Genomic DNA, 25332 nt, shown 5'->3' with positions numbered 1-25332 from the left:
GCACAAATGCAAATATCACATACTCTTGTAGAGGTAGGAAGTAGCAACAGGAGAGGAGGGGGCACTATTTCAAAAGATGGAAGAAGGGCAGCAAGATAGAGGTGAATGGGACAAAGGCTAGAGGGAGAGAGATAAATGTGGTCAAAATACAGAATACATTTGAATCATATGTCGTTTCATAAAAATACAAGTAATAAAAAAGATATGTAAAGTTCAAAAATAAACGCACCTAACATACACTCTCAAAAAGCAATAGTCAGTGCTCAACTATTTTATTCAAACTCATGTAACTCTGTTAACATTTCTAGGATGAGGGTCTCAGTGGCTAAGAGTACTTGCTATGGTCTTACATGAGGAACTGAGTTCAGACATCAGCATATAACATGGCCACATGTACAGCTATAAATCTAGCACTGTTGTGGGCTCACTTGCTGCCAGCCTGGCTCCAAGCTGGTGAGAGCATATCAAATGAATAAGTGGAGAGTGATAGAGCAGGATACCAAAGAGCTTCCTCTTCCCTTCATGAGTATACATGGGTTTCCATCTACAGACATAATGCATGTATACAATGTGTACACTTCTCTCTCTCTCTCTCTCTCTCTCTCTCTCTCTCTCTCTCTCTCTCTCTCTCAAAACATACATACATACATACACACAGACAGACAGACAGAGAAAATATAAGGTACAAGGATTAAAAAAGGAGGACTCTATTATTTATTAAGAAACTGCTATGCTGTAATATTTTGAAGAGCTAACACCAGTGCCATGTGCTATGGTGCCACTTCAGATTGTACATTAGATAACTCAAAGACCTTCCAAGCTGTCCATAATATAGACAAGTCTATTGCCCCCATCCTTGCCCTGCCAATACAAATGGGCTCAAAGCAGTTAAAGTGACTTGTTGCAGGTAACACAGTTGTGAAACAAAGACAGAATTTGGTCTTTTTGAAGCCAAACCATAAACCCAGCTCTGCTTCACACAGCCTGGGGTGCTCTCTGGATATTTGCATCATGCCAGATAATTAAACACTCCTCTAATGTAGTTCTTTATAATTTAACACCCACCAGATATGTTAGTCCAAAATGGACAAATACTATTTCACCAAAGGAGACAGAATTAACTTGGTTTCTTCCTACCACCCTAAAAACCTATAAAGAGACTGATCTCTTGGTTCCTACTCTCCCCAAAATCAAGGCACTTTCTGCATTTAGTAGAGAAAAATAGGGGTGATTCTGTATTTTCTTTTCTTTGTAAAGAGGAACTCTTATTCCTGTTCAATAGTGTTAGAATCAAATGTTGTAATTTTAATAGGAGTATATAGATTAACATATTATATGCATACATATGCTAGGCATTAGATCTAGCTAATCTAAAGATCACCCTGTGATATAAACACTAATTCTATGCACAGTCTGCATAAAAAAATCACACTTGGAGTGAATTCAACAATATTATACAAACTCAGTGAGCTACTAAGCCTGGGCCTGCTAGTGTCAAGATTCTGCTCATGCCTATGATTTGAACTTTGTATCTCAAAATATGTTCTATTACTGCCAGAAAACTTCTCTTTTCAACGGTATGGGAGGTGGGATTCTTCTACTGAGGCCAACTTTATAGGAAGTCTGAAGTAAGTACAAAAATAACAGATGCCTCTACAGAGTGTTTCACAGGGAAATGGGATCCTGCCTCTCTGACCATCATATCCTTAGCACAAAGGAGGATCTGGTACATAGTTGACACTCAATGAATATGGATGTACTGTTGACTACATGATTATCAGAATTGTCAAAATTAGGAATTTGAAAGCAAAGAAGCTAAAGATGCATAGATGGATCTCACAGGTGCTCCATCCTTTGAAGGACTCTCTTCCCTGCAGAAGATTAAAGGCCAGAATATCTAAGAGGGCATACCTATATAGCTCTTGAGCCTTTCTTCTTCTTGTTTAAGTACGACCCTGCCCTGGACTGAGGTCTAAACTCTTAGTTTTACCACCCACACAACAAAATCCCATTTCACAGTGCCAACGATGCCTTCCTAGTTCTCCTGGCTGGGGAGCTGCTCTCTTGCTGATCTTGGTCACTCATCATATTTAGACACAGACTTCACAAACTATACATGAATGTGTTCACTGTATATTAAAAAAGTAATAGAAATAAGTGATGATGCATTTTGTCCAAAGCAATGTCAGTCTGAGGCAGATGTTCCAATAGTGAACATGTTTTTCTTTCATAGACTCTATTACTTATTAACCTCTCTCCACATAGATCAGTTTTTACAACCGGCACCAGAATCACCACATCATCAGCAAGTACAGATCCAGTCTGATGCCGTTGGGTAGCAAAGTAAACCAATAGCAAGGATGATGCTAACATGTGCTTGCCCACTAGCCTCAGTTCTCAGCAGGACAGCATTCCTGCTAGCCTGAGTCTCCAACAGTCCATCACAGAAACCATAATCTCAAGCTACAGAGGAGGGCCCTTGTTTCACAAGTGCCTGCCATTATTATGGCCTGAGCCAATATGCAAAAGTTCCATGAAATATTAAGGAGAACAAACACTGCCAAAGAATGAGCACTGTCATGATGATGGTCTTGGGTTCCTATCGGATGGCCTGTTTATAAGCTTTACATTTAATACTGAAAAGGACTTTAAAATAAAGTTGTATAAATCAAAGTTCAATGTTAAAATTCTAATGCTGATGGAGGTATATTTAAGTCAAAACAAAATACAAAAGAACAAGCATTTCTCATTAGCACCATTACCATGGATGATATGGTGAAAACCGTGTTTTTAAAGAGATGAGTTTCCTGAAACTTCTGAAAGTCCAATATATTCTATATATCGTATATAGAAAATATATTCTAATCCATATCTAAACTAAATTTGAATAATCTATAATCTAATCTATATTCTATAATCTAATACACCCCAATAGATGATGGAACTGAAGCCTGAGGGTGAAGCTACACACTTGATGTTACAGAGTGTGTTGGTCTGGATCACAACAGGTCTTGTGCACAATGCCAAATCTTTTCTTCTCTGCCCCATTAGCTTTGCAAAACACCCAGCATCATCATGCTGGGTGTCCTAGTTTTGCTTCTGTTGCTGTGATATATCCTTGCCAAAAAAATAGCTTAGGAGAGAAAGGGTTTATCAGGCAAACAATTCCAGGTTATGGTCTATTTGTGTAGGGAACACAGAACATCACAGTCACAGACAAGAATGGAGAGAGAATAAACACATGGATCCTTGCTTGGTTGGTGCTTTTGTTCAGTTACCTTTGTCCTCTCTTAAACAGTTTCCTGCCCATGGAAAGTTGCTGCCAACAATGTGATGGGTCTTGCAGTATCAGTTTAACAATCAAGACAGAGACGTTCCATCAGAAACAAGCCTACAGACCATCCTGATCTAGTTAAAGCCTCATTAAGACTCAATCCTAAGTTGCATCAAGTTCCCAGTTAATGTTAACCAGCACAAACGGTAGCCCCAATTATTTGCCTAATATATTTATGGAAATGTTGCTTTTACGTGAATGTGGTGGTTTGAATGCAAATTGCCCCATAGGCTCACAGGGAGTGGCACAACTAGGAGTCATGGCTATGTGTGGCCTTGTTGGAAGAAATGTGTGACTAGGGGTGGACTTTCAGGTTTCAGAAGCTCAAGCCAAGACCAGGGTCATTTTTTTTCCTGCCACCTAAAGATCTGAATGTAGAACTCTAAGTTAATTCTCTAACACTCACTTCTGTCTGCCTGCTACCTTGTTTCCTCCATGACAATAACGAACTAAACCTGTGAACTGTAAGCCAGCCCTAGTTAAATGTATCTCTTTACAGCAATAAAAACCCTAAGACACTGATTAATCCAAATAATTATATTAAAGTTTATTTCTTAGTTTACTTCTATATTATATGCATATGTTATTAACACATTGTGTTATTGATATTTCCTTCTATTAGAGACAACTTTCAGAAGTGAATAAATGGCTAGATACTAAGTTATGTAAACACACCCTAGTTGCACATGGGAAGATTCCAACATGAAACTTCCTGGTTCCTCACCTCTGATACCAGCCAAAGCTGGGTCTCAGATGCTCAATGTTATCCTCCTGGCTCTGTCCACCTGGATTTCAAGACAACATGCTGATGTTGTTTGATGATCATGCTGTTCTCTCCTAAGCCCATGTGAATCGACTCCCAGACCTACTGGTCTAAGACCTGTTGCTGAGTACCCACTAAGAACCTGCAGAGACCCCTTCTGTGAATTTCATACAAACAGCCCTGACATCCTTTTTAGCTACAAAAACAAAGCCAATTGATTGCAAAGCCCCACAGGATACACTGCCACCCCCCAAAATATAAAACGCTCAACTTGCAAGACCCTGTCAGTGACTGGGGATCAGTCTCCTAATGTATTTGTGCTCTATGTTAACAAGCCAGGACTCTAGCCTTCTTTTCTTTTCTGAATTATTTATCTACAGCAAAGAAAATAGAAAATGACAGAAGTAAAAATAAAAGGGGTAGGGAATAGCAGGGCTCTTTTAGCTGCCTGGTTGCTTAGAGATTTCCTGGCCTGGGCTCTGGACCTGCCACACTTGGCCTGTAGAACTAAATGTGAAGGCCTTGTTATCAGTAATGGGACTTTGGCACTGAGTTTCCTACATGCTGGGTGTGAAATACCGCTTCCTGAACTCCATTCCTCTTCTAAGAGGGATATTGTCTGGTAATGGCGAGGGCCACTGAAGCCTTGCTTTCTATTTACACGAAAAATAGAGTAGCGCCCCATTTACCCAGTGGCTGGCTTCTGTCATCTACAAGCCCTGGGAGGACGGAACTGACCCAGAATTTGTCACTCTCTCAAGCCTTGCGTCTCACATGATCTAGGCCAGCAGAGAGAACCAGAGAAGTTGGTGGGCTAGACAGGGGCCAATTGCAGTTTATGGATTTAACAAGTTCCCATATTTCTGAGGAGATGACTATTTTACGTCCTATTGTAGAAACTGGAAAAATTAAATTACAAGGCAGAGACTAGAAATTACCTGGGATATTCTGTCTTGCAGATCCTTTCTTTGTGTGCGAATGTACACTGTATATATATGCAGGTATACGGGTATGAACGGGCACATCTGTGTAAGATTGCAAGTGTGCAAGTGCATGCATGTGCACGTGCATGAGTATAGGTACACGTATGCGGGTATGTTTGTGTAGGTGTACATGTGGGCAGGTGAATATTTAGGTGTACATGTGTGCAGATGCATGTATGTGCAGGTAAACATATGTGTGTGTACTTTTGCAAATCCTTTTATGTATCTATCCCATTGTAAAATCCTAGTAATAATGGTTGTTATTTTACAGTTGTAAAATGATTAGTTTTCCATTTTACAGTTGTAAAATGATCAGTTTCCAAACACCTTTGGAAAATTACTACTTCCTATGTTTTATGGATGCTGGCATCAAGGTTCACAAAGGTAAAAGGACTATCCTGAGACAGACTAGGATCAGATATGAGGGCCCTACATGTGCCATATATGAAATTTCCACAGTGGAGTATATGATGTTCAAAATCAACAGTGTAGCATACAGTGTGTGATTTCCACAGTGCAGCACACAGTGTGTGATTTCTACACAGGACACACCACATATCACACAGCAGTGGGTTCTGCTCTTTCACTTCTACCATGCATCATCAGTGAAATTTTTCCAGGCCATTCCACGTAAAATGGCAACTCTGTAGATTTCTGCAGCCGAGGTCCCTCCATCAGCATAAGCTTCTGCATAGTGCACGTCATCTTCCAGCACATCTTCCTGCACAATATGCTTGGTGTCTCATGGCTTGCCAACCCCAGCACAACTCACAGCTAGATTTTATTCACTGTCATATCCCTGACATCCATAATTGCACCTGATAGAGGATTCTCAATAGATATTTAATATATGAATAAACAAAGACACAAATCAGTAAGGCATGCTTTGAGTTGAAAAAGAAGCTGATGACCAACATGCGATCGAGACACAAGGAAAGTGATGCTAAGTCTAGTTTCTAGACATTTAGGAAGAAATCTTTGCCTGGAGGCAGTTTTATTCTAATTTTTACAGTGCTAAAATCCACACAACAGAATTTAACATTTTCTTCTGTCCCATTCAGTAGCATAATGCTTACTTACGTTGTCTACCAGTGCACAGCCATTCATGGCCCTATTACTTCCTTCCTGCCTCTAGCAGTTTGCCTGGGCTGTTTCCTACGACTGGAATCACAGCACTTGTCTGTCAGCAGCTGGCTGGCTTACTCCACTCAGTATGCCCTAGAGTTTCATCCTTGCTGTAGAGTGCTTCAGAACTCCCTTTCGTTCAAGGGAAACAGTTTTTCTGTATCTGTGCTGCATTCGGCTCTTCTGTTCCTCTTCTGGTGAGCCCCTGGATTATCTGCACACTGCATCTCTCTCGAATGCTGCTGTGGTCAATACTGGGATAAAAGTATTTTATCTAGATGTCATTTGTGATTGTTTAGGGCACACCCAGAGTATAATTGCCATATCAGATACTCCTTATTATATTTTCTATTTTGTTAATTTTTGGGAGACAGACTGTCTATGAATTCTTAACACATGCATACGAAGCTCAGCAAACACACTCATAGGTGTATACACAGCTTACACAGTATTTGGGCGTTTAATGTGTTACCCTTCTTTAAAATGTATATAGGTGAACACCACACAGGGTGTCATTCCTTCTACCAATCACCCACAAGTTAAGCATGCATATTTCTTGCAGTGGTGTACCATGGCTTTGTCTGTGGCTCACTCTTCACCTAAATGGAGTAAAAGCAAAGGCCATCATAAGAGAGGGGAAGACAAGGCTTGTGGATGTCCCCATGGAACCAAAGGAAGAGAGAGAGGTGATTGGATATTAGTCTTTCTCTGGTGTGGGAAGAGCTGAGATGACAGTATTTTCAGCCATAAATTCCTCTACTCTTCTTACAGGACCTCGGCCAATTTAGGAAAACCTTATGAAATAAGTTAAGCTTAAAAAAATATTACCCAGCAGTTACAATATGATTTTTTTTTCACTATATAGAGAATCACAAATTCTTTAAAACCTACTAGGAAAGAAATACTCAGAATACTAAAGGTATCTTCACTGGTTCAGTTATGAATGGTTTTCATTCTCTTGCTCTTCTTAGTTTCCTCATGTTGTTACAGTATTCACACACTGCTGTCATGATTAAGAAAAGCCCTTTCATGACTGCTGATTTCTGCATTCTGTGTATGTTGTCTGTGTGCTCTAAATCCCTCTAAGGACATTTCTCCAAACCCAACCCTCACCCTGATGTCCTACTTCCACCAAGCTTGTGGCCTTCCATCCATCTTTTAAAATCACTTTGCCCCATGGCTCCCTTCAAGGACTAACTAGATGCCACCCAGATATAGAAGTTTCTCAGAGTTCAAGGGACTTTCCTTCTGGGAAACAGATAAATTTTTAAACAGAACATTTTTCAATGTTGTCTTCACAACAACCTACAAATTCAGGGTTATAGAAAACAAGACTTTGCTTTAAACACAGGAATGTATTCCGCATGGTTACAAAGGCCATCATCAAGCCCACTTCACACCCGTCCTCCTCTTAACCTGTAATCCTGAAGCAGCTCACTGCAGGCTTGTATTCTCAAGAATTCTGGAAATAAACAGATGTTCTAAAAATGATACTAAGTATTTCAGGGCTCTATGATGATGAGAGGGGATGCGGGAAGCACACCCAGGGCTTGAGTTAAATACCTATTAAGAGTGACTCTTGCACTGTCTCCATCATGAATAAACCATAGGATCTAACTTCTCTTGGCGTGATAAAGTGAAGCATGCACTCTGGACCCAGGCCCAGCCACTATCCCAAGCTCACAGGTTTAACACTTTATCCTAAGAATGGCTGCTACCCACTAAGCAGATGAACTATGTCCCATTAGCACTTTCAGAGCTTCAGAGGCTTTTCTTTCATGCACTTTGCAAATTGTCTCTGCCTCATTCCCTGCAAGGTTCTATAAGGAAGGGAAGTTTGATTTCTCTCTCTCCCTCCCTTCCCCCTCTCTCCCTCTCTCTCTTCTTCTCTTCCTCTCTCTCTTTGTCTCTCTTTGTCTCTGTCTGTCTCTGTCTCTGTCTCTATGTCTATCTTTGTCTGTCTCCATCTCTCTGTCTCTCTGTCTCTCTGTCTCTCCCTCTCCTCCCTCACCTTCCTATCCTCCCTCTCCTCCCTCTCTCCTCCCTCTCCTCCCTCTCCTCCCTCTCCTCCCTCTCCTCCCTCTCCTCCCTCTCCTCCCTCTCCTCCCTCTCCTCCTTCTCCCCCTCCCCCCCTCTCTCTCTGTAGGTAGGTACCCCTGGAAGCCAGAAGATGAGGGTGTTGGATACCCTGGAGTTGAAGATACCAGTACAGTGAGCTGCTGTGGTGGGTGCTGGAAACTGACCTCAAATTCTCTGAAAGAGCAAAATGTACTTATAACAACTGAGCCTTCATCTTTCCAGCCCATATGGTCTTTTCTTTCTATGTAAGTCATCTCCAGAGCCCATTGTAGATTAACAAACACAAATGGACCTGGTTCTGAAGCACCTGACTCCATTATTTTTCATTGCCCTCACCTAAACTCCCAACTAATGTTAAACCTAACAGGTCAGACACCCTGTGGAAGGGTGGAAAGCACACACTCTCTCTCCCCCTCTGAGTAATTAATTCTTTCTTCCTCCTGGTATCCGTGTTCTCTGGCATTTATCACCCGTGTCTCACAGTTTAGCAGTCAGTTATATGCCCTATAAACTTATTCTCCTTAAATGTAAATTTTATGTCTCCCAAAGAGACCATAACCTCCTGGAGGTCAGGAACCAAATCTTACAGAATCACGGAATTAGAAAAGTAATAGTTTGTAAAATTCTTTTTTTAGAATCTCTTTTCAGAAGAAACCTAATTTGTAATCCCAACCCCTCTGAAACTTTAATCTGCCAAGGTTCAACAAAGAAAAGAAAACTCTATATTGCCTTGGTGCAATTCATCTGGTGGACTATTGGCAAGAGCTACATGAGGCCATTTCCTGACTCTGATTTAAAGGTCACTTTACTGAGGAAACCCTTGGTGTTTTGTGCCTCTGCTCAGTATCTTTGTCTTTACCCTGGTGCGGAAAAACCTGGGCAAACCCTCTGGTTCTGGAAACTCTGCCAGAAGAGCTTGTATTATACAAAGTGGTAAGATGCTAGGTACCAAAAAACAAAGGCAGCATCTGTAGTGATTTGGACATTTGCTATATGCTAGAATTCATTCCATAGGTGAAGCCTCAGGGATGCAATTAGGTCATCAGTGACCTTATACAAGGCATCCAGGAAGGTCCCTCACCCCTTGCACCATGTGAAGGTCAAGTGACCTTCAACATGTCCTTACTAGGCATAGAATCTGCAGTTGCTTTGATCTAAAAGTTTCAGCCTGAATGACAAGGCATCCATTTCTGTTGTTGATAAGCCACTGAGTTAATGAATGGACTGAGAATCATGACTTCAAATGCACATACAGAGAGACACATGCCAGCCACCAAATTCTACTGGAATTCGATAAAATGTATCTAAGCCTTTTAATCTCATTAGTTTAAGATCCATAAACCATGTAACTAAAAATGGAAGAAATTAACACTATGGAGTTAAAACACTTGGTAAAAAAAATAATCAGATAACATTTGAAAGAGTTTAAAGAGGAAAAACATTCAGTGTCAGCTTTATCAGATTTTTGTTTTCTAATACTTCAGTCTCATACTTTCTGATAGTAAAATGTAGCTACATCTGATGTTGCTGTCTGTGAAATTTTTTAAATAAATAAATACAGAGAAAAATGTTAGCTACTCTGTTATTCTGTATTACCTACTTTTCAACCTGTGCTTGTAGTCATGAACATGCATCATATATGAGTATGTACAACCATAACTAAAAAAACCATATGCCTATTTTAAATCTTACCACCCCATAGTGTGAATTTTCTATTGACAATTAACTGTCATTTAAATGTTATTTATTATATATTTCATTTCACTATATGTATATAATATACACAAAACAAATATCCATTGCTGCATATTAACACTATTTTCAGTCTTTTTATTTCCTTGTAAACAATGAATGAAATGAGTGGCCACGATGAAAATCTTATGTAATAATTGTGACGGATGAGCTCTTGGACATGAGTTGCTGTAATTAAGTTGCTTCTGATACACTCATCAAATGACCTGCAAGAAAGACTGCAGCAATTCACATTCCCAAGGCAATGTATGAAAATGTCTATTACTTGACATACATATGAATATGCAATATTTCTCTGTATGTCCACCTATATAGTCACATATCATTTCAAGAAAATTTCTATTTTCATTATTTCTAACCTTGAAAAATTTATTCGAAGTTTATGTATGCTGTCAATATATGCTGTCAATTGCCCTAAAAATTAGTGGATCTACACCCATACATACTTACACACACATGCACACATGGACACCCAAAGAAACATACATGCACATTCACATGCACTCTCTCTCATACACATGCTGCCCACACACAAATATTTTCCTTTCTTGATAACATAACATACATTGTTGTTAGGGAGCTGAACAAGTACACAGAAGAAAATGTTTCCTGCCCTAGGTTGAGAGAAAATAAATCTTCATTCAAGGAAAGTCTCTTCACCTCCTCAAGATACATTTTACAAACCAATATACCAAACTACATTTTTGTCAGTAGGGCACTGAAGTAAATCTATTATGGTGGCACTTCAGATAAAGACATTCTGAGTCCCAAGAAGAAAGAAGGAGGAAGGAATGGGCTTCCCTTTGTGAGGTTGGGATCTGGTTGAGTTCAGCTCTAACATTTGGAAAAGTTTTGTTAACTTTGAATTAAAATTAAATTCCAAAAGATCACAGTGGAAAAACAGAGTAAAAACCTGGAAGAATTTTTAGAGTGAAGATGAAATGGAGGGGCTGAATTAACAGAGAAGCTATGTCTCTAGCTTGTGAGCCACATGAGAATGAGTTTGCCTTACAAGACAGCTGACTCACTGGCTGTAGTTTTTTAGTTTGGGTTATATTTTTTTATTTGTTTGTTAAAATCACTTGGACTAACCCTATTCTCTCTCTCTCTCTCTCTCTCTCTCTCTCTCTCTCTCTCTCTCTCTCTCTCACACACACACACACACACACACAATTCCTCTCTTTTTTTTTGTCATATATAGATAGACAGATAATGCAAGCACACTATATCTTTTGGGCAAAAATAAAGAACACAAGACAGAAAGCCAGGTTGTTAGAGAGAAACACCTACTCATGACCCAGATGCAGATGTGGTGGGATTATAACCCAGCCTATACAGTTCTCAAGTGCTGGAGCACTCTTAATCAAACCCCTTTATGTGAAACTTAATTGTCATTCTGAAAGAACAACTCTAACAATAGCATGTACAGAAATATTCACAAGCCTTTATGATGAATTTGGGTCAAGGGCAGCACAGTACTTAATAGGTTTGTGCACAAACGCCCCAGGGGTGAGCTCCATCATTTGTCCTGGTTGCTCTACAGTGGCCCACGTGATTCAGCTCCTTCATAACACAGACAGGGATAAAAAAGAACACCACTTAAAGCAACAAAGAAGCCCAACAGTCTTTCAGAATGACTTCCATCATAAAAGTTCAAGCTAAACACTCTCTGGTGGCCTCTCCGACACGAATTTTTTTCAGACTGAATTAATCTCAGCACGATATTAACATTGAATTTTCCAGTGTTACATATGGAAAACTAAAATAACCTCAGTTACTATGCTTTGCAATAATTTCCTCACCCACACAATCTCTCTTAAGAGAGTCTTAATATTCTTTTCTCCTTTTTTGACATTGACTTTGTTCACTTGTAATAAATAAACTTTTCTAGTCCAAAGATGTATAATTAATGTAGTGTTGTACAATTTTTAAATTCCCTAGAAATGGTTCTGAAACCTGAATTCCCTGGTCATGGTGGGCAATCTTCAATTCTTTTGGGTTGTGTCAGCTTTATAGGATTCCAAATAGCTATGGAGATACCCAACTTGTTCTACATGATGCAGCTTAAGATACTGGATCTCTCCCACCTTTCAGGACATCACATAGCCCTTTTCTTTCCTATGCCCCACCCATTACAAAATACAGCCTTGAACATAAGGCCTTCATTTAAACACTGTTTGAATTTCTGCTTTTACTGCCTTCCCAACTCAAAGTCTGCCACCACCATTTTAAGATTTTCTTTTTAAATTATGATTTAGAAGACAATCATCTGTTCTTCTTACTTTTTCTCTCCCCACATGCTGACTTCCTCTGGTCTCTGCTGAAGCAGCAGCCCCCAACCTTGACTGAACATATAGATGTTTCAACACAAGCACAAAGGTTCATTCACAATCTTAACCCCAAAGAAATCAAGGTCTCACAAAAAAAAAAAAAAAAAAGAGAGAGAGAGAGAGAGATTAACTCTCTTTTTAAAATGTTTCAGGTGTGTCTTTCTGAGGTAAAGATTGGCAATTTCTGTCCTAACCACTCATGGTTTTGGAATATTACTATAGTAGGTCACATTCCTGCTTTGGGGGATAGGTAGATCATAGAATCCCCTTATCTCTTTAAATAATGGAAAGAAAAAGAAAGGCAAATACCAAACCAACAAATCAAAATAAAAGGCAAATATCTCTTTAAAGTAATCAGACCTTTTAGGTAGATATTTTAGATATCCAAGGATGTGTGTCTTTTTTTTTTTTTTTTTTTTTTTTTTTTTTGGTTTTTCGAGACAGGGTTTCTCTGTGTAGCCCTGGCTGGCCTCAAACTCAGAAATCTGCCTGCCTCTGCCTCTGCCTCCCAAGTGCTGGGATTAAAGGCGTGCACCACCACCGCCCAGCAAGGATTTGTGTCTTATTGTGACTTTTCTTATTCAATATATTGACAAGTGATTCTTCTTATCTTTAATAAACATATTCTATACTCTTTAATGTAGTTGGCATAGGAATTTCAACTTTAAGGATTTCTTAATTCTTTTAAACTTTCACCCATACTTGCAATATATTTTCTTATTTCCACTCTCCCCTCTACTTCTCCCAAATCCCTCTCCTTCAATTCATTATTTTTATAACCTATTGAGTCTAATTAGCAATAAGGTTTTCTAGACTAACATTTTAACTCATTGCATTACTGAAATTTTATCACCTCTTCTAAACCCCACAAACAAGTAATCACTTCAGTGACCTGTCTCCCAAAGCTGACGAACAGCTCAAGATACAAACTGCAAGCATCCTGAAGCAAGCACAGGCCATGTACCTGAAAGGCAAGGATACTTGACAACACCATCCCATCAACTGGAGGGATGCTCTCTCAATTTCATATGGCATGCAATACTAAACAGGGAAATGCCAACAACCTGACATTTGGAAATTGTGTGTATATCATCTGCCTTATCCTAGAAACGTATTCCAGAAAACAACCCTAACATTCCTACCAGCTGACTGTTTCTCAAAAGTTTTAAGGACTTGTCTAATCTCTCTCCATTATAAGGTCCCTAATTCAAGCCATTAAGTTAATAGACTTTTATGTCTAATTTTTTAAGCTTTATCTGAGTATTTCGAACATGTGCTTCCTTCAAGGTTTCTTCCACACCAATAAAAATCTTTTTAGTGATGTAATAGGAATCACAAGATACATTTGTTATCTCACTTTTTCTCTTTATATCCTACCTTTATGGGAAGTTTTTGGCATAAAAATGGATGCATACCCATTACTGTCAAGCACCTGTCCCACTGTTGTATGCTTTTGCTGTAAATCAGGAGAATCTCTTTAAACCTGCCTGTGTCTCTAATGAGAACATCTTAGCAAACAAGCAAAGCATGAGGAGTTTAGCTGGGGATAAATGAAAGTCAGAAGCCAATAAATCAAGCCTGTCAACCATTTCAAAAATTAAAACAGTATTCATGACAGTCTCTCCTCACACATGAAGCTTTCACCCTTTCAAAATTCATACAGGAGCCACTAAAGAACCTCAGAGAGGACAGACAGATAAAGCTCCAGACTGATACAACTTTCAAGACAAACACTTTCAAGACTACCTGCACCCTGCACAGAGTCAAAGCCAAATGTGTTTATGCTTCAAACACTCCAGGGAAAATTATTCCGGAAGCTGATGTATAATACATAGTTGTATAAGTCAATGCTGTCTGTCCAAGAGTAATGCCTGAGTTACACTTTCAAGTTTTAGATCACTTTTCTCAATGTGAAACTCGGAGCATTGTTGCCCTATAGGGAGGGGGGAGGGAGATAGAGGTGTGTGTGTGTGTGTGTGTGTGTGTGTGTGTGTGTGTGTGTTGAGGTAGGGTTAGTCCAGGCTGGCCTCAAACTCACTAAACTCACTGCAACTCACTATGTAATTAGTAAAAGATAACTTTGAACTTTAATCCTCCTCAATTTCCAGAGTACTGGGATTAGAAATGGGGGCTACTACACTTGGTTTTATATCGTGCTTAAGATAGAGCCCTAGACCCAAAAGCTTGGAATAGCCAAGACTCAACTCACAGACCACATGAAGCTCACGAAGAAGGAAGACCAAGTGTGGATGCCTCGGTTCTACTTAGAAGGAGTAACAAAAATACCCAAGGGAGCAATTATAGAAACAAAGTGTGGGACAGAATCTGAAGGAGGAGCCATCTGGAGACCATTCCACCTGGGTATCCATCCCATGTACAGTCACCAAAGGTAGACGCTTATATGGATGTCAGGAAGTGCATGATGACAAGAGCCTGATATAGCTGTCTCCTTAGAGGTCTGCCAGTGTCTGACACATTCAGAGGCAGATGCTCACAGCTAACCACTGATCTTACCAAGAGTTTCCCAATGGAGAAGTTAGAGAGAACGCTGAAGGAACAGAAAGGGTTGGTGGCCCCATGAGGAGAGCAACAATACCAACCAACCGGAGCTCCGCGGGGTGTAAACCACCAGCCTGGGAGCACATAGGGAGAGACCCATGACTCCATCTGTACATGTAGGGGAGGATGGCCTTGTTGGGCATAGGTGGGAGAGGAGATCCTTGATCCCATGAAGGCTGAACACCGAGTATGGGGGAATTAGAGGATGGGGAGGTGGGAGTGGGAGGGTAGGTGGTGGCACATCCTTATAGAAGCATGAGGAGCAGGGACGGGATAGGAGGTTCCTGGGTGGTAAGGGGAATGGGAGTAAGGGGATAAAATCTGAAATGTAAATATAATATCCCCCCAAAAGATAGAGTCCCAGGTTTTATGCCTGCCAGAAAAGCATCTTACTAACAGAGCCCCAGGTCTATCCCCCCCCCCATTTTAACAATAAAATAAAATAAAAACAGATTCTGTTTGTGTATCTGTTTTCTATTTGACCTCTCTTTTCCAGGAGCAGTTTCAGATGCAGGCATCTGAGAGGACTTCCAGCATAACGTAGTGCAGGGCCCTTATATTAGATATTTTAAGGAGAAATACCACAAAGTATTTAATATCTGCTAATTATCTATTCCCATCTAGCCACAGAAGATGGGTTGGTTTGGCAAATGGACTATTTCTATTGGAAAGTAAATAAGAGTTTCTTCAATGCAAAGCTGATTCCTCATTAGCCATGAATTCTGTAGGCACAGACTCACTAATTATTGGTTGCATGAAATTTCTCCGTATGTCTACTGAGGTCTCCGTTTGATCTTAATCAAATGTCTAATAAACAATGGCTGATGAGTACTACATGGAATACACAGAAAAGACCAAGGAGCAGCTCCAACTTTGACTAGAAAACCAACAGGGAAGAGCAGCGGTAGATAATTGATCCAGAATGGAGGCAGCATGATTTTTGAAAACAAGAACTATCAGTTCAAAAATGTCATATAAAACTCTTAGGATAACAATAGATGCTTTTTAGCCTAACAGTTTTTCTAGTAAATTGTCATCTAGAAATGAGAAATCTGATATATATATATATATATATATATATATATATATATATATATATACACACACACACACACGCACACACATGCACACACACACACACACACACACACACATACATATACATACCCATATATTGGCAGAAATCTATCACATGTCTTTTTTTGTTACATCAGCAACTTCCAACTTAACGGAAGAAGTCTTCATCAATAAATAAGTGAATGTCAAATATTAAGTGGAAACAGGTTGCATCTTGAACAATAAACACTGTACTTAGCCTTTTTCAAGGTAAAATACCTAGTCTCGGGGACTCAGTTTACTATTTTTCAGAGGCCCCTGAGTTAAACTATACAAAATGAGAACCAGAAGGGTACCTTTTGGCTCTCTTTTCCCATCTAAATTACCCACTGTAAAATCCTAAGTTTATACAGTCATCATATGTGAACATGTACCAGCTAATTCCAGTAGCTCCCTCTGGCTTGCAAAAAATAAAAATAATTACATTCTTTCTTGAAAACTACAAGCCCTTTTCCTATGACTGTTTGCTGGTACCTCTCTCTTAATACATAATGCAATGAGCTGAATCTGGAATTTTTGCTTTTGTTTATTTTGTAGTTCTGGGACTTGAACACTGGGCCTCGTATGCTAGGCAAGCTCTCCGCTACTGAGGTACATTCTCCACCCTAGTTACTCTTTGAGACCATCTTCTCTATTACATCATCAATTGATGCATCAAAAAGACCAAGAGAGAGCTTCTGGTGTCAAGAAAAACTATGTTGAGAGTCAAGTATCATTTATAGTGTTTATTAGCACGGGTACCCAATATGTCTGATTCTCCACCAGAAGACACCACAGGATTACACTGCCTCCTCTCTTTGTGGCTAGAAATTCCAGTTAAAGCTCAACAATGAGCCAGCTTCAGCATTGTTGCGACCCACTCTGTCCACAGGTTGGGGTCTAGCAAGAGAGAGAGTGGGGGAAGAAGGGGGAGAAACACGAAGAATGGAAAACAAACCAGAGGATCTGTAGTCAAGTCTCCTTTACTGTCTTCAACACACACAATTCCTACTCTACTCCACTACTACACCACACCTTTACAAGGAAATCCTGGGTATTTATAAGCACAAATAGGAGAACACAGGTGAAAACATTTTACCACGTGCAGCATACAGCTGGGGTCACTAAACAGCAAAACAAGCTATGTGGGATAAACAATATACTTATCAGAGTGTGCTTCAGCTGTTATAGGCTTTTGAAAACCAAGTCTTTCATCAGGGTATATGGTTCCAGATGGTTGCAAAGTTGATCTAGCCGCTTTCTGCTTAAAGTCAGCTCCTAACACCTCCTGGCGGGTATTTCATAGCTGCAGGAGGACCCCATGTTCTCTTTTCCCCAGTTTTCATCACAATGACTCTCCCATTAGCTCAAACCCCAAAGCAGTGCTAAGCAGAACTCTCTTGTTCATCAGCAGTAGATAAACAGGAGTGAGAGATGAAGCTGTGGAATTTCTCATGCCTATGCTTATTTTAACAGCACAATATCCTTTCCTGGTTCAGTGTCACATTAACTACTGTGGTACTTGGAAAGAAAATGACACCCATAGGCTCACAGGGAGTATCACTATTAGCATGTGTGGCCATGTTGGACTAGGTATGGCATTGTTAAAGGAAATTTATCTCAGTCATTTCCTGCTGCCTAACAATATGGATGTAGAACCCTCGACTTCTTCTCTAGCACCATGCCTGCCTACATGCCAACATGCTTCCTGCCATGACAATAACGGACTAAACCTCTGAAACTCTAAGCCAGCCCCAGTTAAATGTTATCTTTTATGAGAGTTGCTGTGGTCTTGATGTCTCTTCACAGCAATAGAAACCTTAAGACAACTACCTTCATACATACTATATGTACTAATTTTTATAACTTGTAAGATGTAAGCACGATTTTACAGCTAAGGATTTCTGAAGTAAAAAGGTCACTCATGGTCCATTACCTTAATGCATTCATTCAGACTACAACTATTCACTGAGCACTGTTGGCATCAGGCAATTGTTGTAGGTCATCAAGGCAGTGTAGAAACCAAAATGAAAAAATCATTTATACATATATATGTATATAAACATACTCTACATGATCATCTCATCCTCATGTCATGACAGAGTAAATGCATAGATTATTTACATTGCTCAGTGGAAACCTGATTTTTACGCTGAGATTTCAACAAGACAGAACTCCCTGTATAGCCCCAAGATGAAGAGATTTCCAGGAGCTTCTAAGAGGGAGTGACAGTTCATGCAGAACAAGCTTATTAGAAAGAGAAGATACAGTGAAGCATCTGTAGGAGTGGAAGGAAAATGCTGCACGATAAAGTTAGAGGTGGAAAGGATAAAAGCATCAGGATTCTTCATTGAAATATAAGGATTAGATTGGATTTTCTGTGTAGTGAGATGCACTAGAGAGTTTTGAGCACATTTGTGTAGAATCAGATCATAAAAGTGTGTTCCAGGGGTTCGAAGAGATGACCTGGTAATGAAGAGAGCTTGCTTCCCAGCACTCGTAACTGTCAGAACACAAACACCTGTGACGTCAGCTCCATGGTGTGGGGAAGAAAGGTCCAGTGCTTATTCTGGCCACTGAAATCACTCATGTGTGTGTGTGTGTGTGTGTGTGTGTGTGTGTGAGAGAGAGAGAGAGAGAGAGAGAGAGAGAGAGAGAGAGAGAGAGAGAGAGAGAGAGAGAGAGAGATCTTAAAAGTGCGCTCTGGCTGCTCTATGAAGAATGGATGGTTGTGCAGTAGAAGACTGAGATAATTCTGCCTGCATGGAATAGCTGTGTGTGGACATGAACAGGCTCAAGACAGTGGTAGTGTGGGAAGACTGAGTCACACAAGACTAGAAGCACAGATGCAGTCAACCATGGCTCCACGGGAAGAAAAGGAATCAGGCACAACCTTCAAATGTTACCCTCTGAAAACCGGGCACATGATACAGAAATGGACATATTTTTTTAAATGCAGAAGTGGAAGGAAATTAAGAGCTCTGTTGTATGTGTGCTAGGTAAGACCTGACTTCTTGTAGACTTGAACAATAGATGAAATGTATATTTCAGAAACTCAGAAGAAAGGTAGGAGCTGAGGGTAGAAACCAAACAATGCTGTATTCAAGATAATTTTGTAGTCATAAAGTTTATGAAGCTGTACATATGCATACATACACACAACAACATATACATACATATATACACATGCACAGAAATACAATAAAACTACAAATTAGGTTATATCAGTGCCTCTCATACAGAGACAGAGAGTCAAGTCCATGGAACTGCAGGCTAGATGAGAAACTGACAATAAGTAAACTTTAACCAAATAATCCTGACTGGCTTCCAAATGCCCAGTCTCTGACTACTAAATGGACTTACCACCCCTGCCAATCTAATGATTATCTTTCCTGACATTTTCTTATATGAAAAAATACCCATTTCATCATGATGGCAAGAGAATAGTGAGACACTTTCTATTTTTAGAACTTCCATCTCTTGCTCCTTCAGTGTTACCATAGGCAACTGGGGTTTCGATTTCAACTCACAACCGGTTTGTATATATATGTTCACACACACCGTCAGAAGTACTGCCTGTATAAATCAGTAATGCAGATAAAATTGCTTTTGGCATTATTCTTTTCTCACAAGATGATATTGAAGCAAGGCAGGCAAAGATTGCTAGGGTGAATTGCAGGACTTTATGCACGAGAAGATCACAGGAAAGATGCAGGGATGTTGCACAGCAAGAATGACTTAGCAAAGCAGCTGTAAATCTTATTGCTCACCCGTACAAGAGAAGTCATCCACCCGGATGTATCCTGGGATGCAGTCACAGCGATATAACCCTGGCAAGTTGACACACACTGTGTTGGCATGACAGTAGTGCATCTTAGCTGCACACTCATCAATATCTGAAAAAGAGGAAACAGAATTATGGCTACTGGAGCAATCAGGCCAGAGTATAATTGCCTTGTAATGAAATTATAGAAGGCGAATGGCTATGGTGTCAGGAGTAAAAAGCAAGGTGCATTAAACTCACACACTTAGGTGCAAAACCAGCTGGTGCACTAGACCCCATTCTGAGCTAAAAAGTATTCTAGAAAGATGCATGGGGTGCCACAGTTGAGAATCCAAGACGGGTGAAGATGAAACCAGTTGTTAATTTCTCACCAAGGGAGAAACTCTGTTTAAATGCCCCAAATCAATGAGTTCTGTATCTGCCACACTGAGGCCTATTATTATGCATTGGGCATCCATGGGACATGGTGCAGCTTTCATCAGCAAGATCAAGGAATCCAGTCCCTCTTTGCTTATGTGTCTGACTGAGACATGCTTTAATCCATCTGTTACCAAATGCTGCTGCAGCCATTTTCTCCACGCTGTACCCTAGACTAAAGACAGCAACTGTTTGGGGATGCAAAATCAGCACTTTGGTGCTTTGACCTGGAGATGTGTATCAGGCTCACTCAACAGAACACAGCGTTCTCTTTGGGATGGAGGTCAGAGAAACACATACTTTCTATAAGTAATTCTTGATGGAGAATAAAATGCCTTACCACTGTAAACATTGGGTTCAGTCTTTTCTATAAGTTATATTTTAAAATTTTGATCAATGTTCATTGTGTTCAAAGTACTATTGCATAATTATTGATAGGGTTGTTAAAACAGCACAAGAAAAAAAAAATGCAACATCTAGATCAGGGTCTGATAGTCACTAACACAGACTTTAGGCCCTCAATAGCTTGCCCTCTGTGGCAGTTCTGAACCAAATGCTTTGTACCTCCCAAGCATCAACTAGCTTGATTCCAATGTAATTCCATTATCAAAGTGTATACATCAACCCTATTTTAAAGTCTAGAAAATGAGGTTCAGAGTAGTTAAATTATCTGCCAGAGTAACCCCACTTAACATGCTACACATGGGATTTGAATTCCTAAGTCTCTTATTAGCTATGGTGTCAGCTGAAAAGACCTTGAAGTTGAAAATAGTCAAATCCAGTTTATTTAATAATTACTGACATCCAAATATTTTAATTTATAGAAAACAAAAAAAGTGTCTATAGCAAGTTACTAGGAAACTCATTTATCTGTTTTTTTTTTTTTTTTTTTTTTTTTTTTTTTTTTTTTTTTTTTAGAAAAGTAGTTTGATTTATTTCCCAATAAAGCACAGTGAAATAAAATTAGGCTCTTTTCAGTCCTAAAGAGCTGTCAACCTATAAATAAGAGTTATTGTTCGGTAATTGAGGTCTTAGGAGGAGGCCCATAGTGAACAAGACTCTAGTAACCTTGATATGAGAAGAAAAAAAAAGCACCAAAATTGAATGAAAGAACACAAGTAGCCAACAATGTCCTCTGTGCCGGTCTGTGTCTCAAGGGAGTATTTCAGGAAACCTCACTTGCTGCAGAAACCCTGATAGAGAAACAGAGTCATGGTACCAGCACCATACTTCTTTTGTGCATTCACAGAAAACTAGAAGTCAGAGATAGAGCCTGACACACTGTTGCTATTACTAGTAAGTTGCTATTACTCTGAAGAAACATTATAGCCAAAGCAATTTGGGGAAAAGAAGGCTTATTTGGCTTACACTTCCGTATCACCATTCATCATCAAAGGAAGTCAGGACAGGAACTCAAACAGGGCAGGGACCTTGATGCAGGAGCTGATGCAGATGCCATGGAGGGGTGCTGCTTACTGGCTTGCTCCCCATGGCTTGCTCAGCCTGATTTCTTATAAAACCTAGGACCATCAACCAAGGGATGGCACCAACCACAATGGGCTGGGCCCTCCTCCAACAACTACTGATTAAGAAAATGCCCTACAGCTGGATCTTATGCGGGAATTTTCTCAGTTGAGCTTCCCTCCTCTCTCTCTCAGATGACTATAGCTTATATCAAGTTGACATAAAATTAGGCAGCACAGAAAACAACTTGTAGTTATTGTTCATTGCAAGCCTTTTTTACGACTATAGAGTAGTGGTGGATAAGCTACTGGAAGGGAAAGCCTATAAACATAAGAGAAGCCAGGTTTAAAGAAAGGTTGTAGGGATAACTGTGTTCATAAATTATTTTTCATATTTCTGGACACAGCAGGATCACACTTCCACATTCTCATCTCATTTAATCATGGCTACCCAGCTGCACATGAAGTCTGAGTGTAAAAATATCTCTCTGGGTACAAACACAGTAAGCCAGCATCTGCCTTTACATCTGCATCAGAGCCAGCATCTGCCTCTACATCTGCTTGTTGCTGCCTTAGAAACCACAGAAACATACACAGGGGTCAAGAAGGGACTCCTGGGTTACAAGTGGGTCATCAGACAGGCATGATTAGTGTGTTGCATGATGAAGAAATATGTCCTTACTGAGATATGTCCTTGAACCTTCTCCAACCAGGACAAAGAGTTACCTCAAAAAAGTGGATCTTCAAAGAAGAATATGAATTTATTAGGTAAGGAATGTGGGCGGGTAATTAGAGGAGAAGCTACAGAAGAAACCTTTTAAGTCTTTGTGGAGTTAGAAGGGGAGAGAGAATCACTGAACCAAGACTTTTAAGAACCCTAATTAATCAGTTGTGGTGGTGTATGATGGCAGTATATACTGAAGAGGTGAAGGCAGGGGGGGTCATGGGTTTGAAGCCAGTCTAAGCTACATCTTTGGGAGTTGACGATAATGGTTCAAAGGTTAAGAAAACATACTTCTCTCTTAGAGGAACAGATTTCAGCGTTTGGCACACAAATCTGGTGGTTTGTAACCACTGTAACTACAGCTTCAATGGATTCTATAGCTTCTTCGGGCCTCCACAGGCAGCTTTACTCATGTTTACATGCTCCCACCCCCAAAACACACACACACACACACACACTTTTTGAAGCATTTAAATAGTTTAAAAGAAAACATTAATTAGCCTTTACTGAGCCTGACGGTAGAATAATGATCAAATTGCCACTTTGGATCTCAGCCTATAAAACCCTGAAGAATTGTTTTAAGCAAAGACAGGAAACTTTCTCACAAGGTATTTTACATGCTCTGAGAAGGCCACAGAGGAGGGTCACAGAGCATTTCTCTGTGCAGAAAGAAGTCTGTGGAGGTGCCGACTCACCTGGCACTTTAAGTATGAGTGAAGAAGAGGAGAGAAACGATGTACCACATGGCAGAGGGTGTTCGGGAGACTGTTACAGGAAGCTTTGCCTATTGAAAATGGGGCTGGAGAGAACCAAAAAAGCTCAGGCAAGTTCCCACTAGACCTCATGGCCCATATCAAGGAGCTTGGACTTTAATCAGGGCAGTGACACAAACCAATTTCTGTTTTTAAAATATCACTCCAGCTGTAGGAGAGAGAATTGATTGGAGCAGGCCAAGCTGAGGCCTAAATCACATTGGTATTTTGCTCACAGCCACACTGACGTCCTTTTCACTCTGCTGGGATGCCCAACCATTCCTCAAGATGAGAAACTAGTCAGGACCTGCTTCTAAGGTGATTCAATCTTCACCTATGGCCACAGCTGACAACTAGGCTGCTGCCCACAGTAAGCACTTGCCTGTCATGGATGCCTGTTAACTTTTTCCAAGGGGGACTCCAGGCTCATTTCCCTCAGCCCACTGCATGGCTGCTGGGAGGCTGCCACCTCTTCTGGATTTGAAGGAGTTATTTGGTGATGGTATGCTTACTCTGGTTTAGATAAACCGATCCATCTCTTTACTTCATAGGCTTCTAAGGCCTTGAATTTTCAAAACAACAAAGAAGGGGGTTGTTACAAGCCCCAGAGAGCATTTCTCACAGAGTTTTAACCAAACTCTTGCTCTCTATAAGTCAGGCAGGACTCACAGCCTAGCATCTCAGCTGCTCTGTTGAAATGTCTTATAGTAAGCTTTGTTTTTAGCTCATGCCTGTAATTTTGGCTCTTGCATATCTAAAATTTCCATGGCATAGCACCAAAATAAACCTCAAAAAATCCTCTAGAAAATCAAGCTGCCACAATCTTATCTTGGTTGTTCAGCTTTCATTCAACCACCACATATAAGAGGCACACTGTGGTACAGACACAGGGGAGGGAGAGGAGAATGAAATGAGGTCACCCCTCTGGGTCCCTGGAAGAGAGGACGGAGATGACTTTTGTAGTGTCAGGTTAGGGGTTGGGGTGGAACAGTGACAGCTTTGCCAAGATAAAGATTGTCTCTCTCCATCCTCAGAGAAAGGCATAACAGTGTAGAGTTTCAATAGGACTCAAGAGAGCTTCAGAAAGAAAATCTGATTAAAAGGAGAATCAAAACAGAATTAACATCTTCAAAGAGCTGGGCTATCCAGAGACAACAACCTCCAGAAATAGCTGATATTTTTTAAACTCCCCCCACCCCAAAAAACTGAGATTTTTTTAAAAGTGAGCCTAGGACAAACACTGCATTTTGTTCATAGAGAAAGGGGCTATAAAAAGTGATGTATAGGATAATTAGAAAATAAAAACCATAAGATACTGGCCAAAAGAACAGGTCACCATGCAGGGAGAGAATGCCAAGACCCAGCACAGCAAACAGGAAGACTTCTTACAGGGGTGAGATGTGTTGTCTGAGTTTGGCAAGGCAGGATGTATTCTGCCTGAAGAAAACATTCTGGAGAGGTGGTCTCTCTCAAAGTAATGTTCTCCCCAAAGTCAGGAAGCAAGAAGAGGCTGAGTCTGAGTAGGAACCTCAAGTGGGTTTGAACACACACAAATGCAGGCTCCCAATAAAAGGCTGAATCTGCCCTGTGAAGATGTGGAACCATAGTTAACCTGATGCCTGCTGAGATTCAAGGGGACAGTGAGGTGAGCTACACTCCTGCTGAGACAAGGACCAGCACCATAGCTGATGGATGACAATGTCTGCTGTCTGTACATAGGAGACACCATGCTCAGCACCCCACGTGCAGCTACCATAGGTCATAATAAGTAAACTGAGGCTCAGAGATTATTACAACACTTATCCAAAGCACAAAAATCACTTGGCACTAAAACCTGGATTTGGAGACAATAATTCAACTCGAAAGGGCATTTCTACTAGCAGTTCTAACATTTTATTTAAATTTCAATCCAATGACTTCATGTGTGGCTCCCGTGCCTGTGACATGTGCAGGAACAGACAGCTCTCCAAATCTATATCCACGCCCCATGCCATCAAGGACATCTGTTCAGGAATCTCTGTGCGGAAACAACAGTGTCACCCCAGACATTACAGTATTTTTTGGCTCTTTTAAACCAAATCCTCATATTTTTACACTTTAGATTCCAGGTCCCAAGGCTCTCAAATGGGCAGGTATATCCTGTTGCCACCTTGAACCTGTTTCTTCCTATAG

At 40.3% G+C, this 25332-nt stretch overlaps 1 protein-coding gene across 2 annotated transcripts in view; it reads right to left on the bottom strand.

The window, feature by feature from the left end:
* The window catches only part of Nell1 (neural EGFL like 1), an 823979-nt gene that overhangs the window by 374661 nt on the left and 423986 nt on the right, over positions 1-25332 (bottom strand). For both annotated transcript variants that reach the window (XM_034515089.2, XM_076934998.1), the window contains exon 13: positions 19791-19916. In XM_034515089.2, the coding sequence (XP_034370980.1) occupies positions 19791-19916 (126 nt within the window). The remainder of the gene's footprint in view (positions 1-19790; positions 19917-25332) is intronic.

This window comes from Arvicanthis niloticus, chromosome 1 (assembly GCF_011762505.2).
Source record: "Arvicanthis niloticus isolate mArvNil1 chromosome 1, mArvNil1.pat.X, whole genome shotgun sequence".
Taxonomy (NCBI): Eukaryota; Metazoa; Chordata; class Mammalia; order Rodentia; family Muridae; genus Arvicanthis; species Arvicanthis niloticus.
Note: the sequence above shows the minus strand (reverse complement) of the source record. Positions and strands in the feature narration are given on the sequence as shown.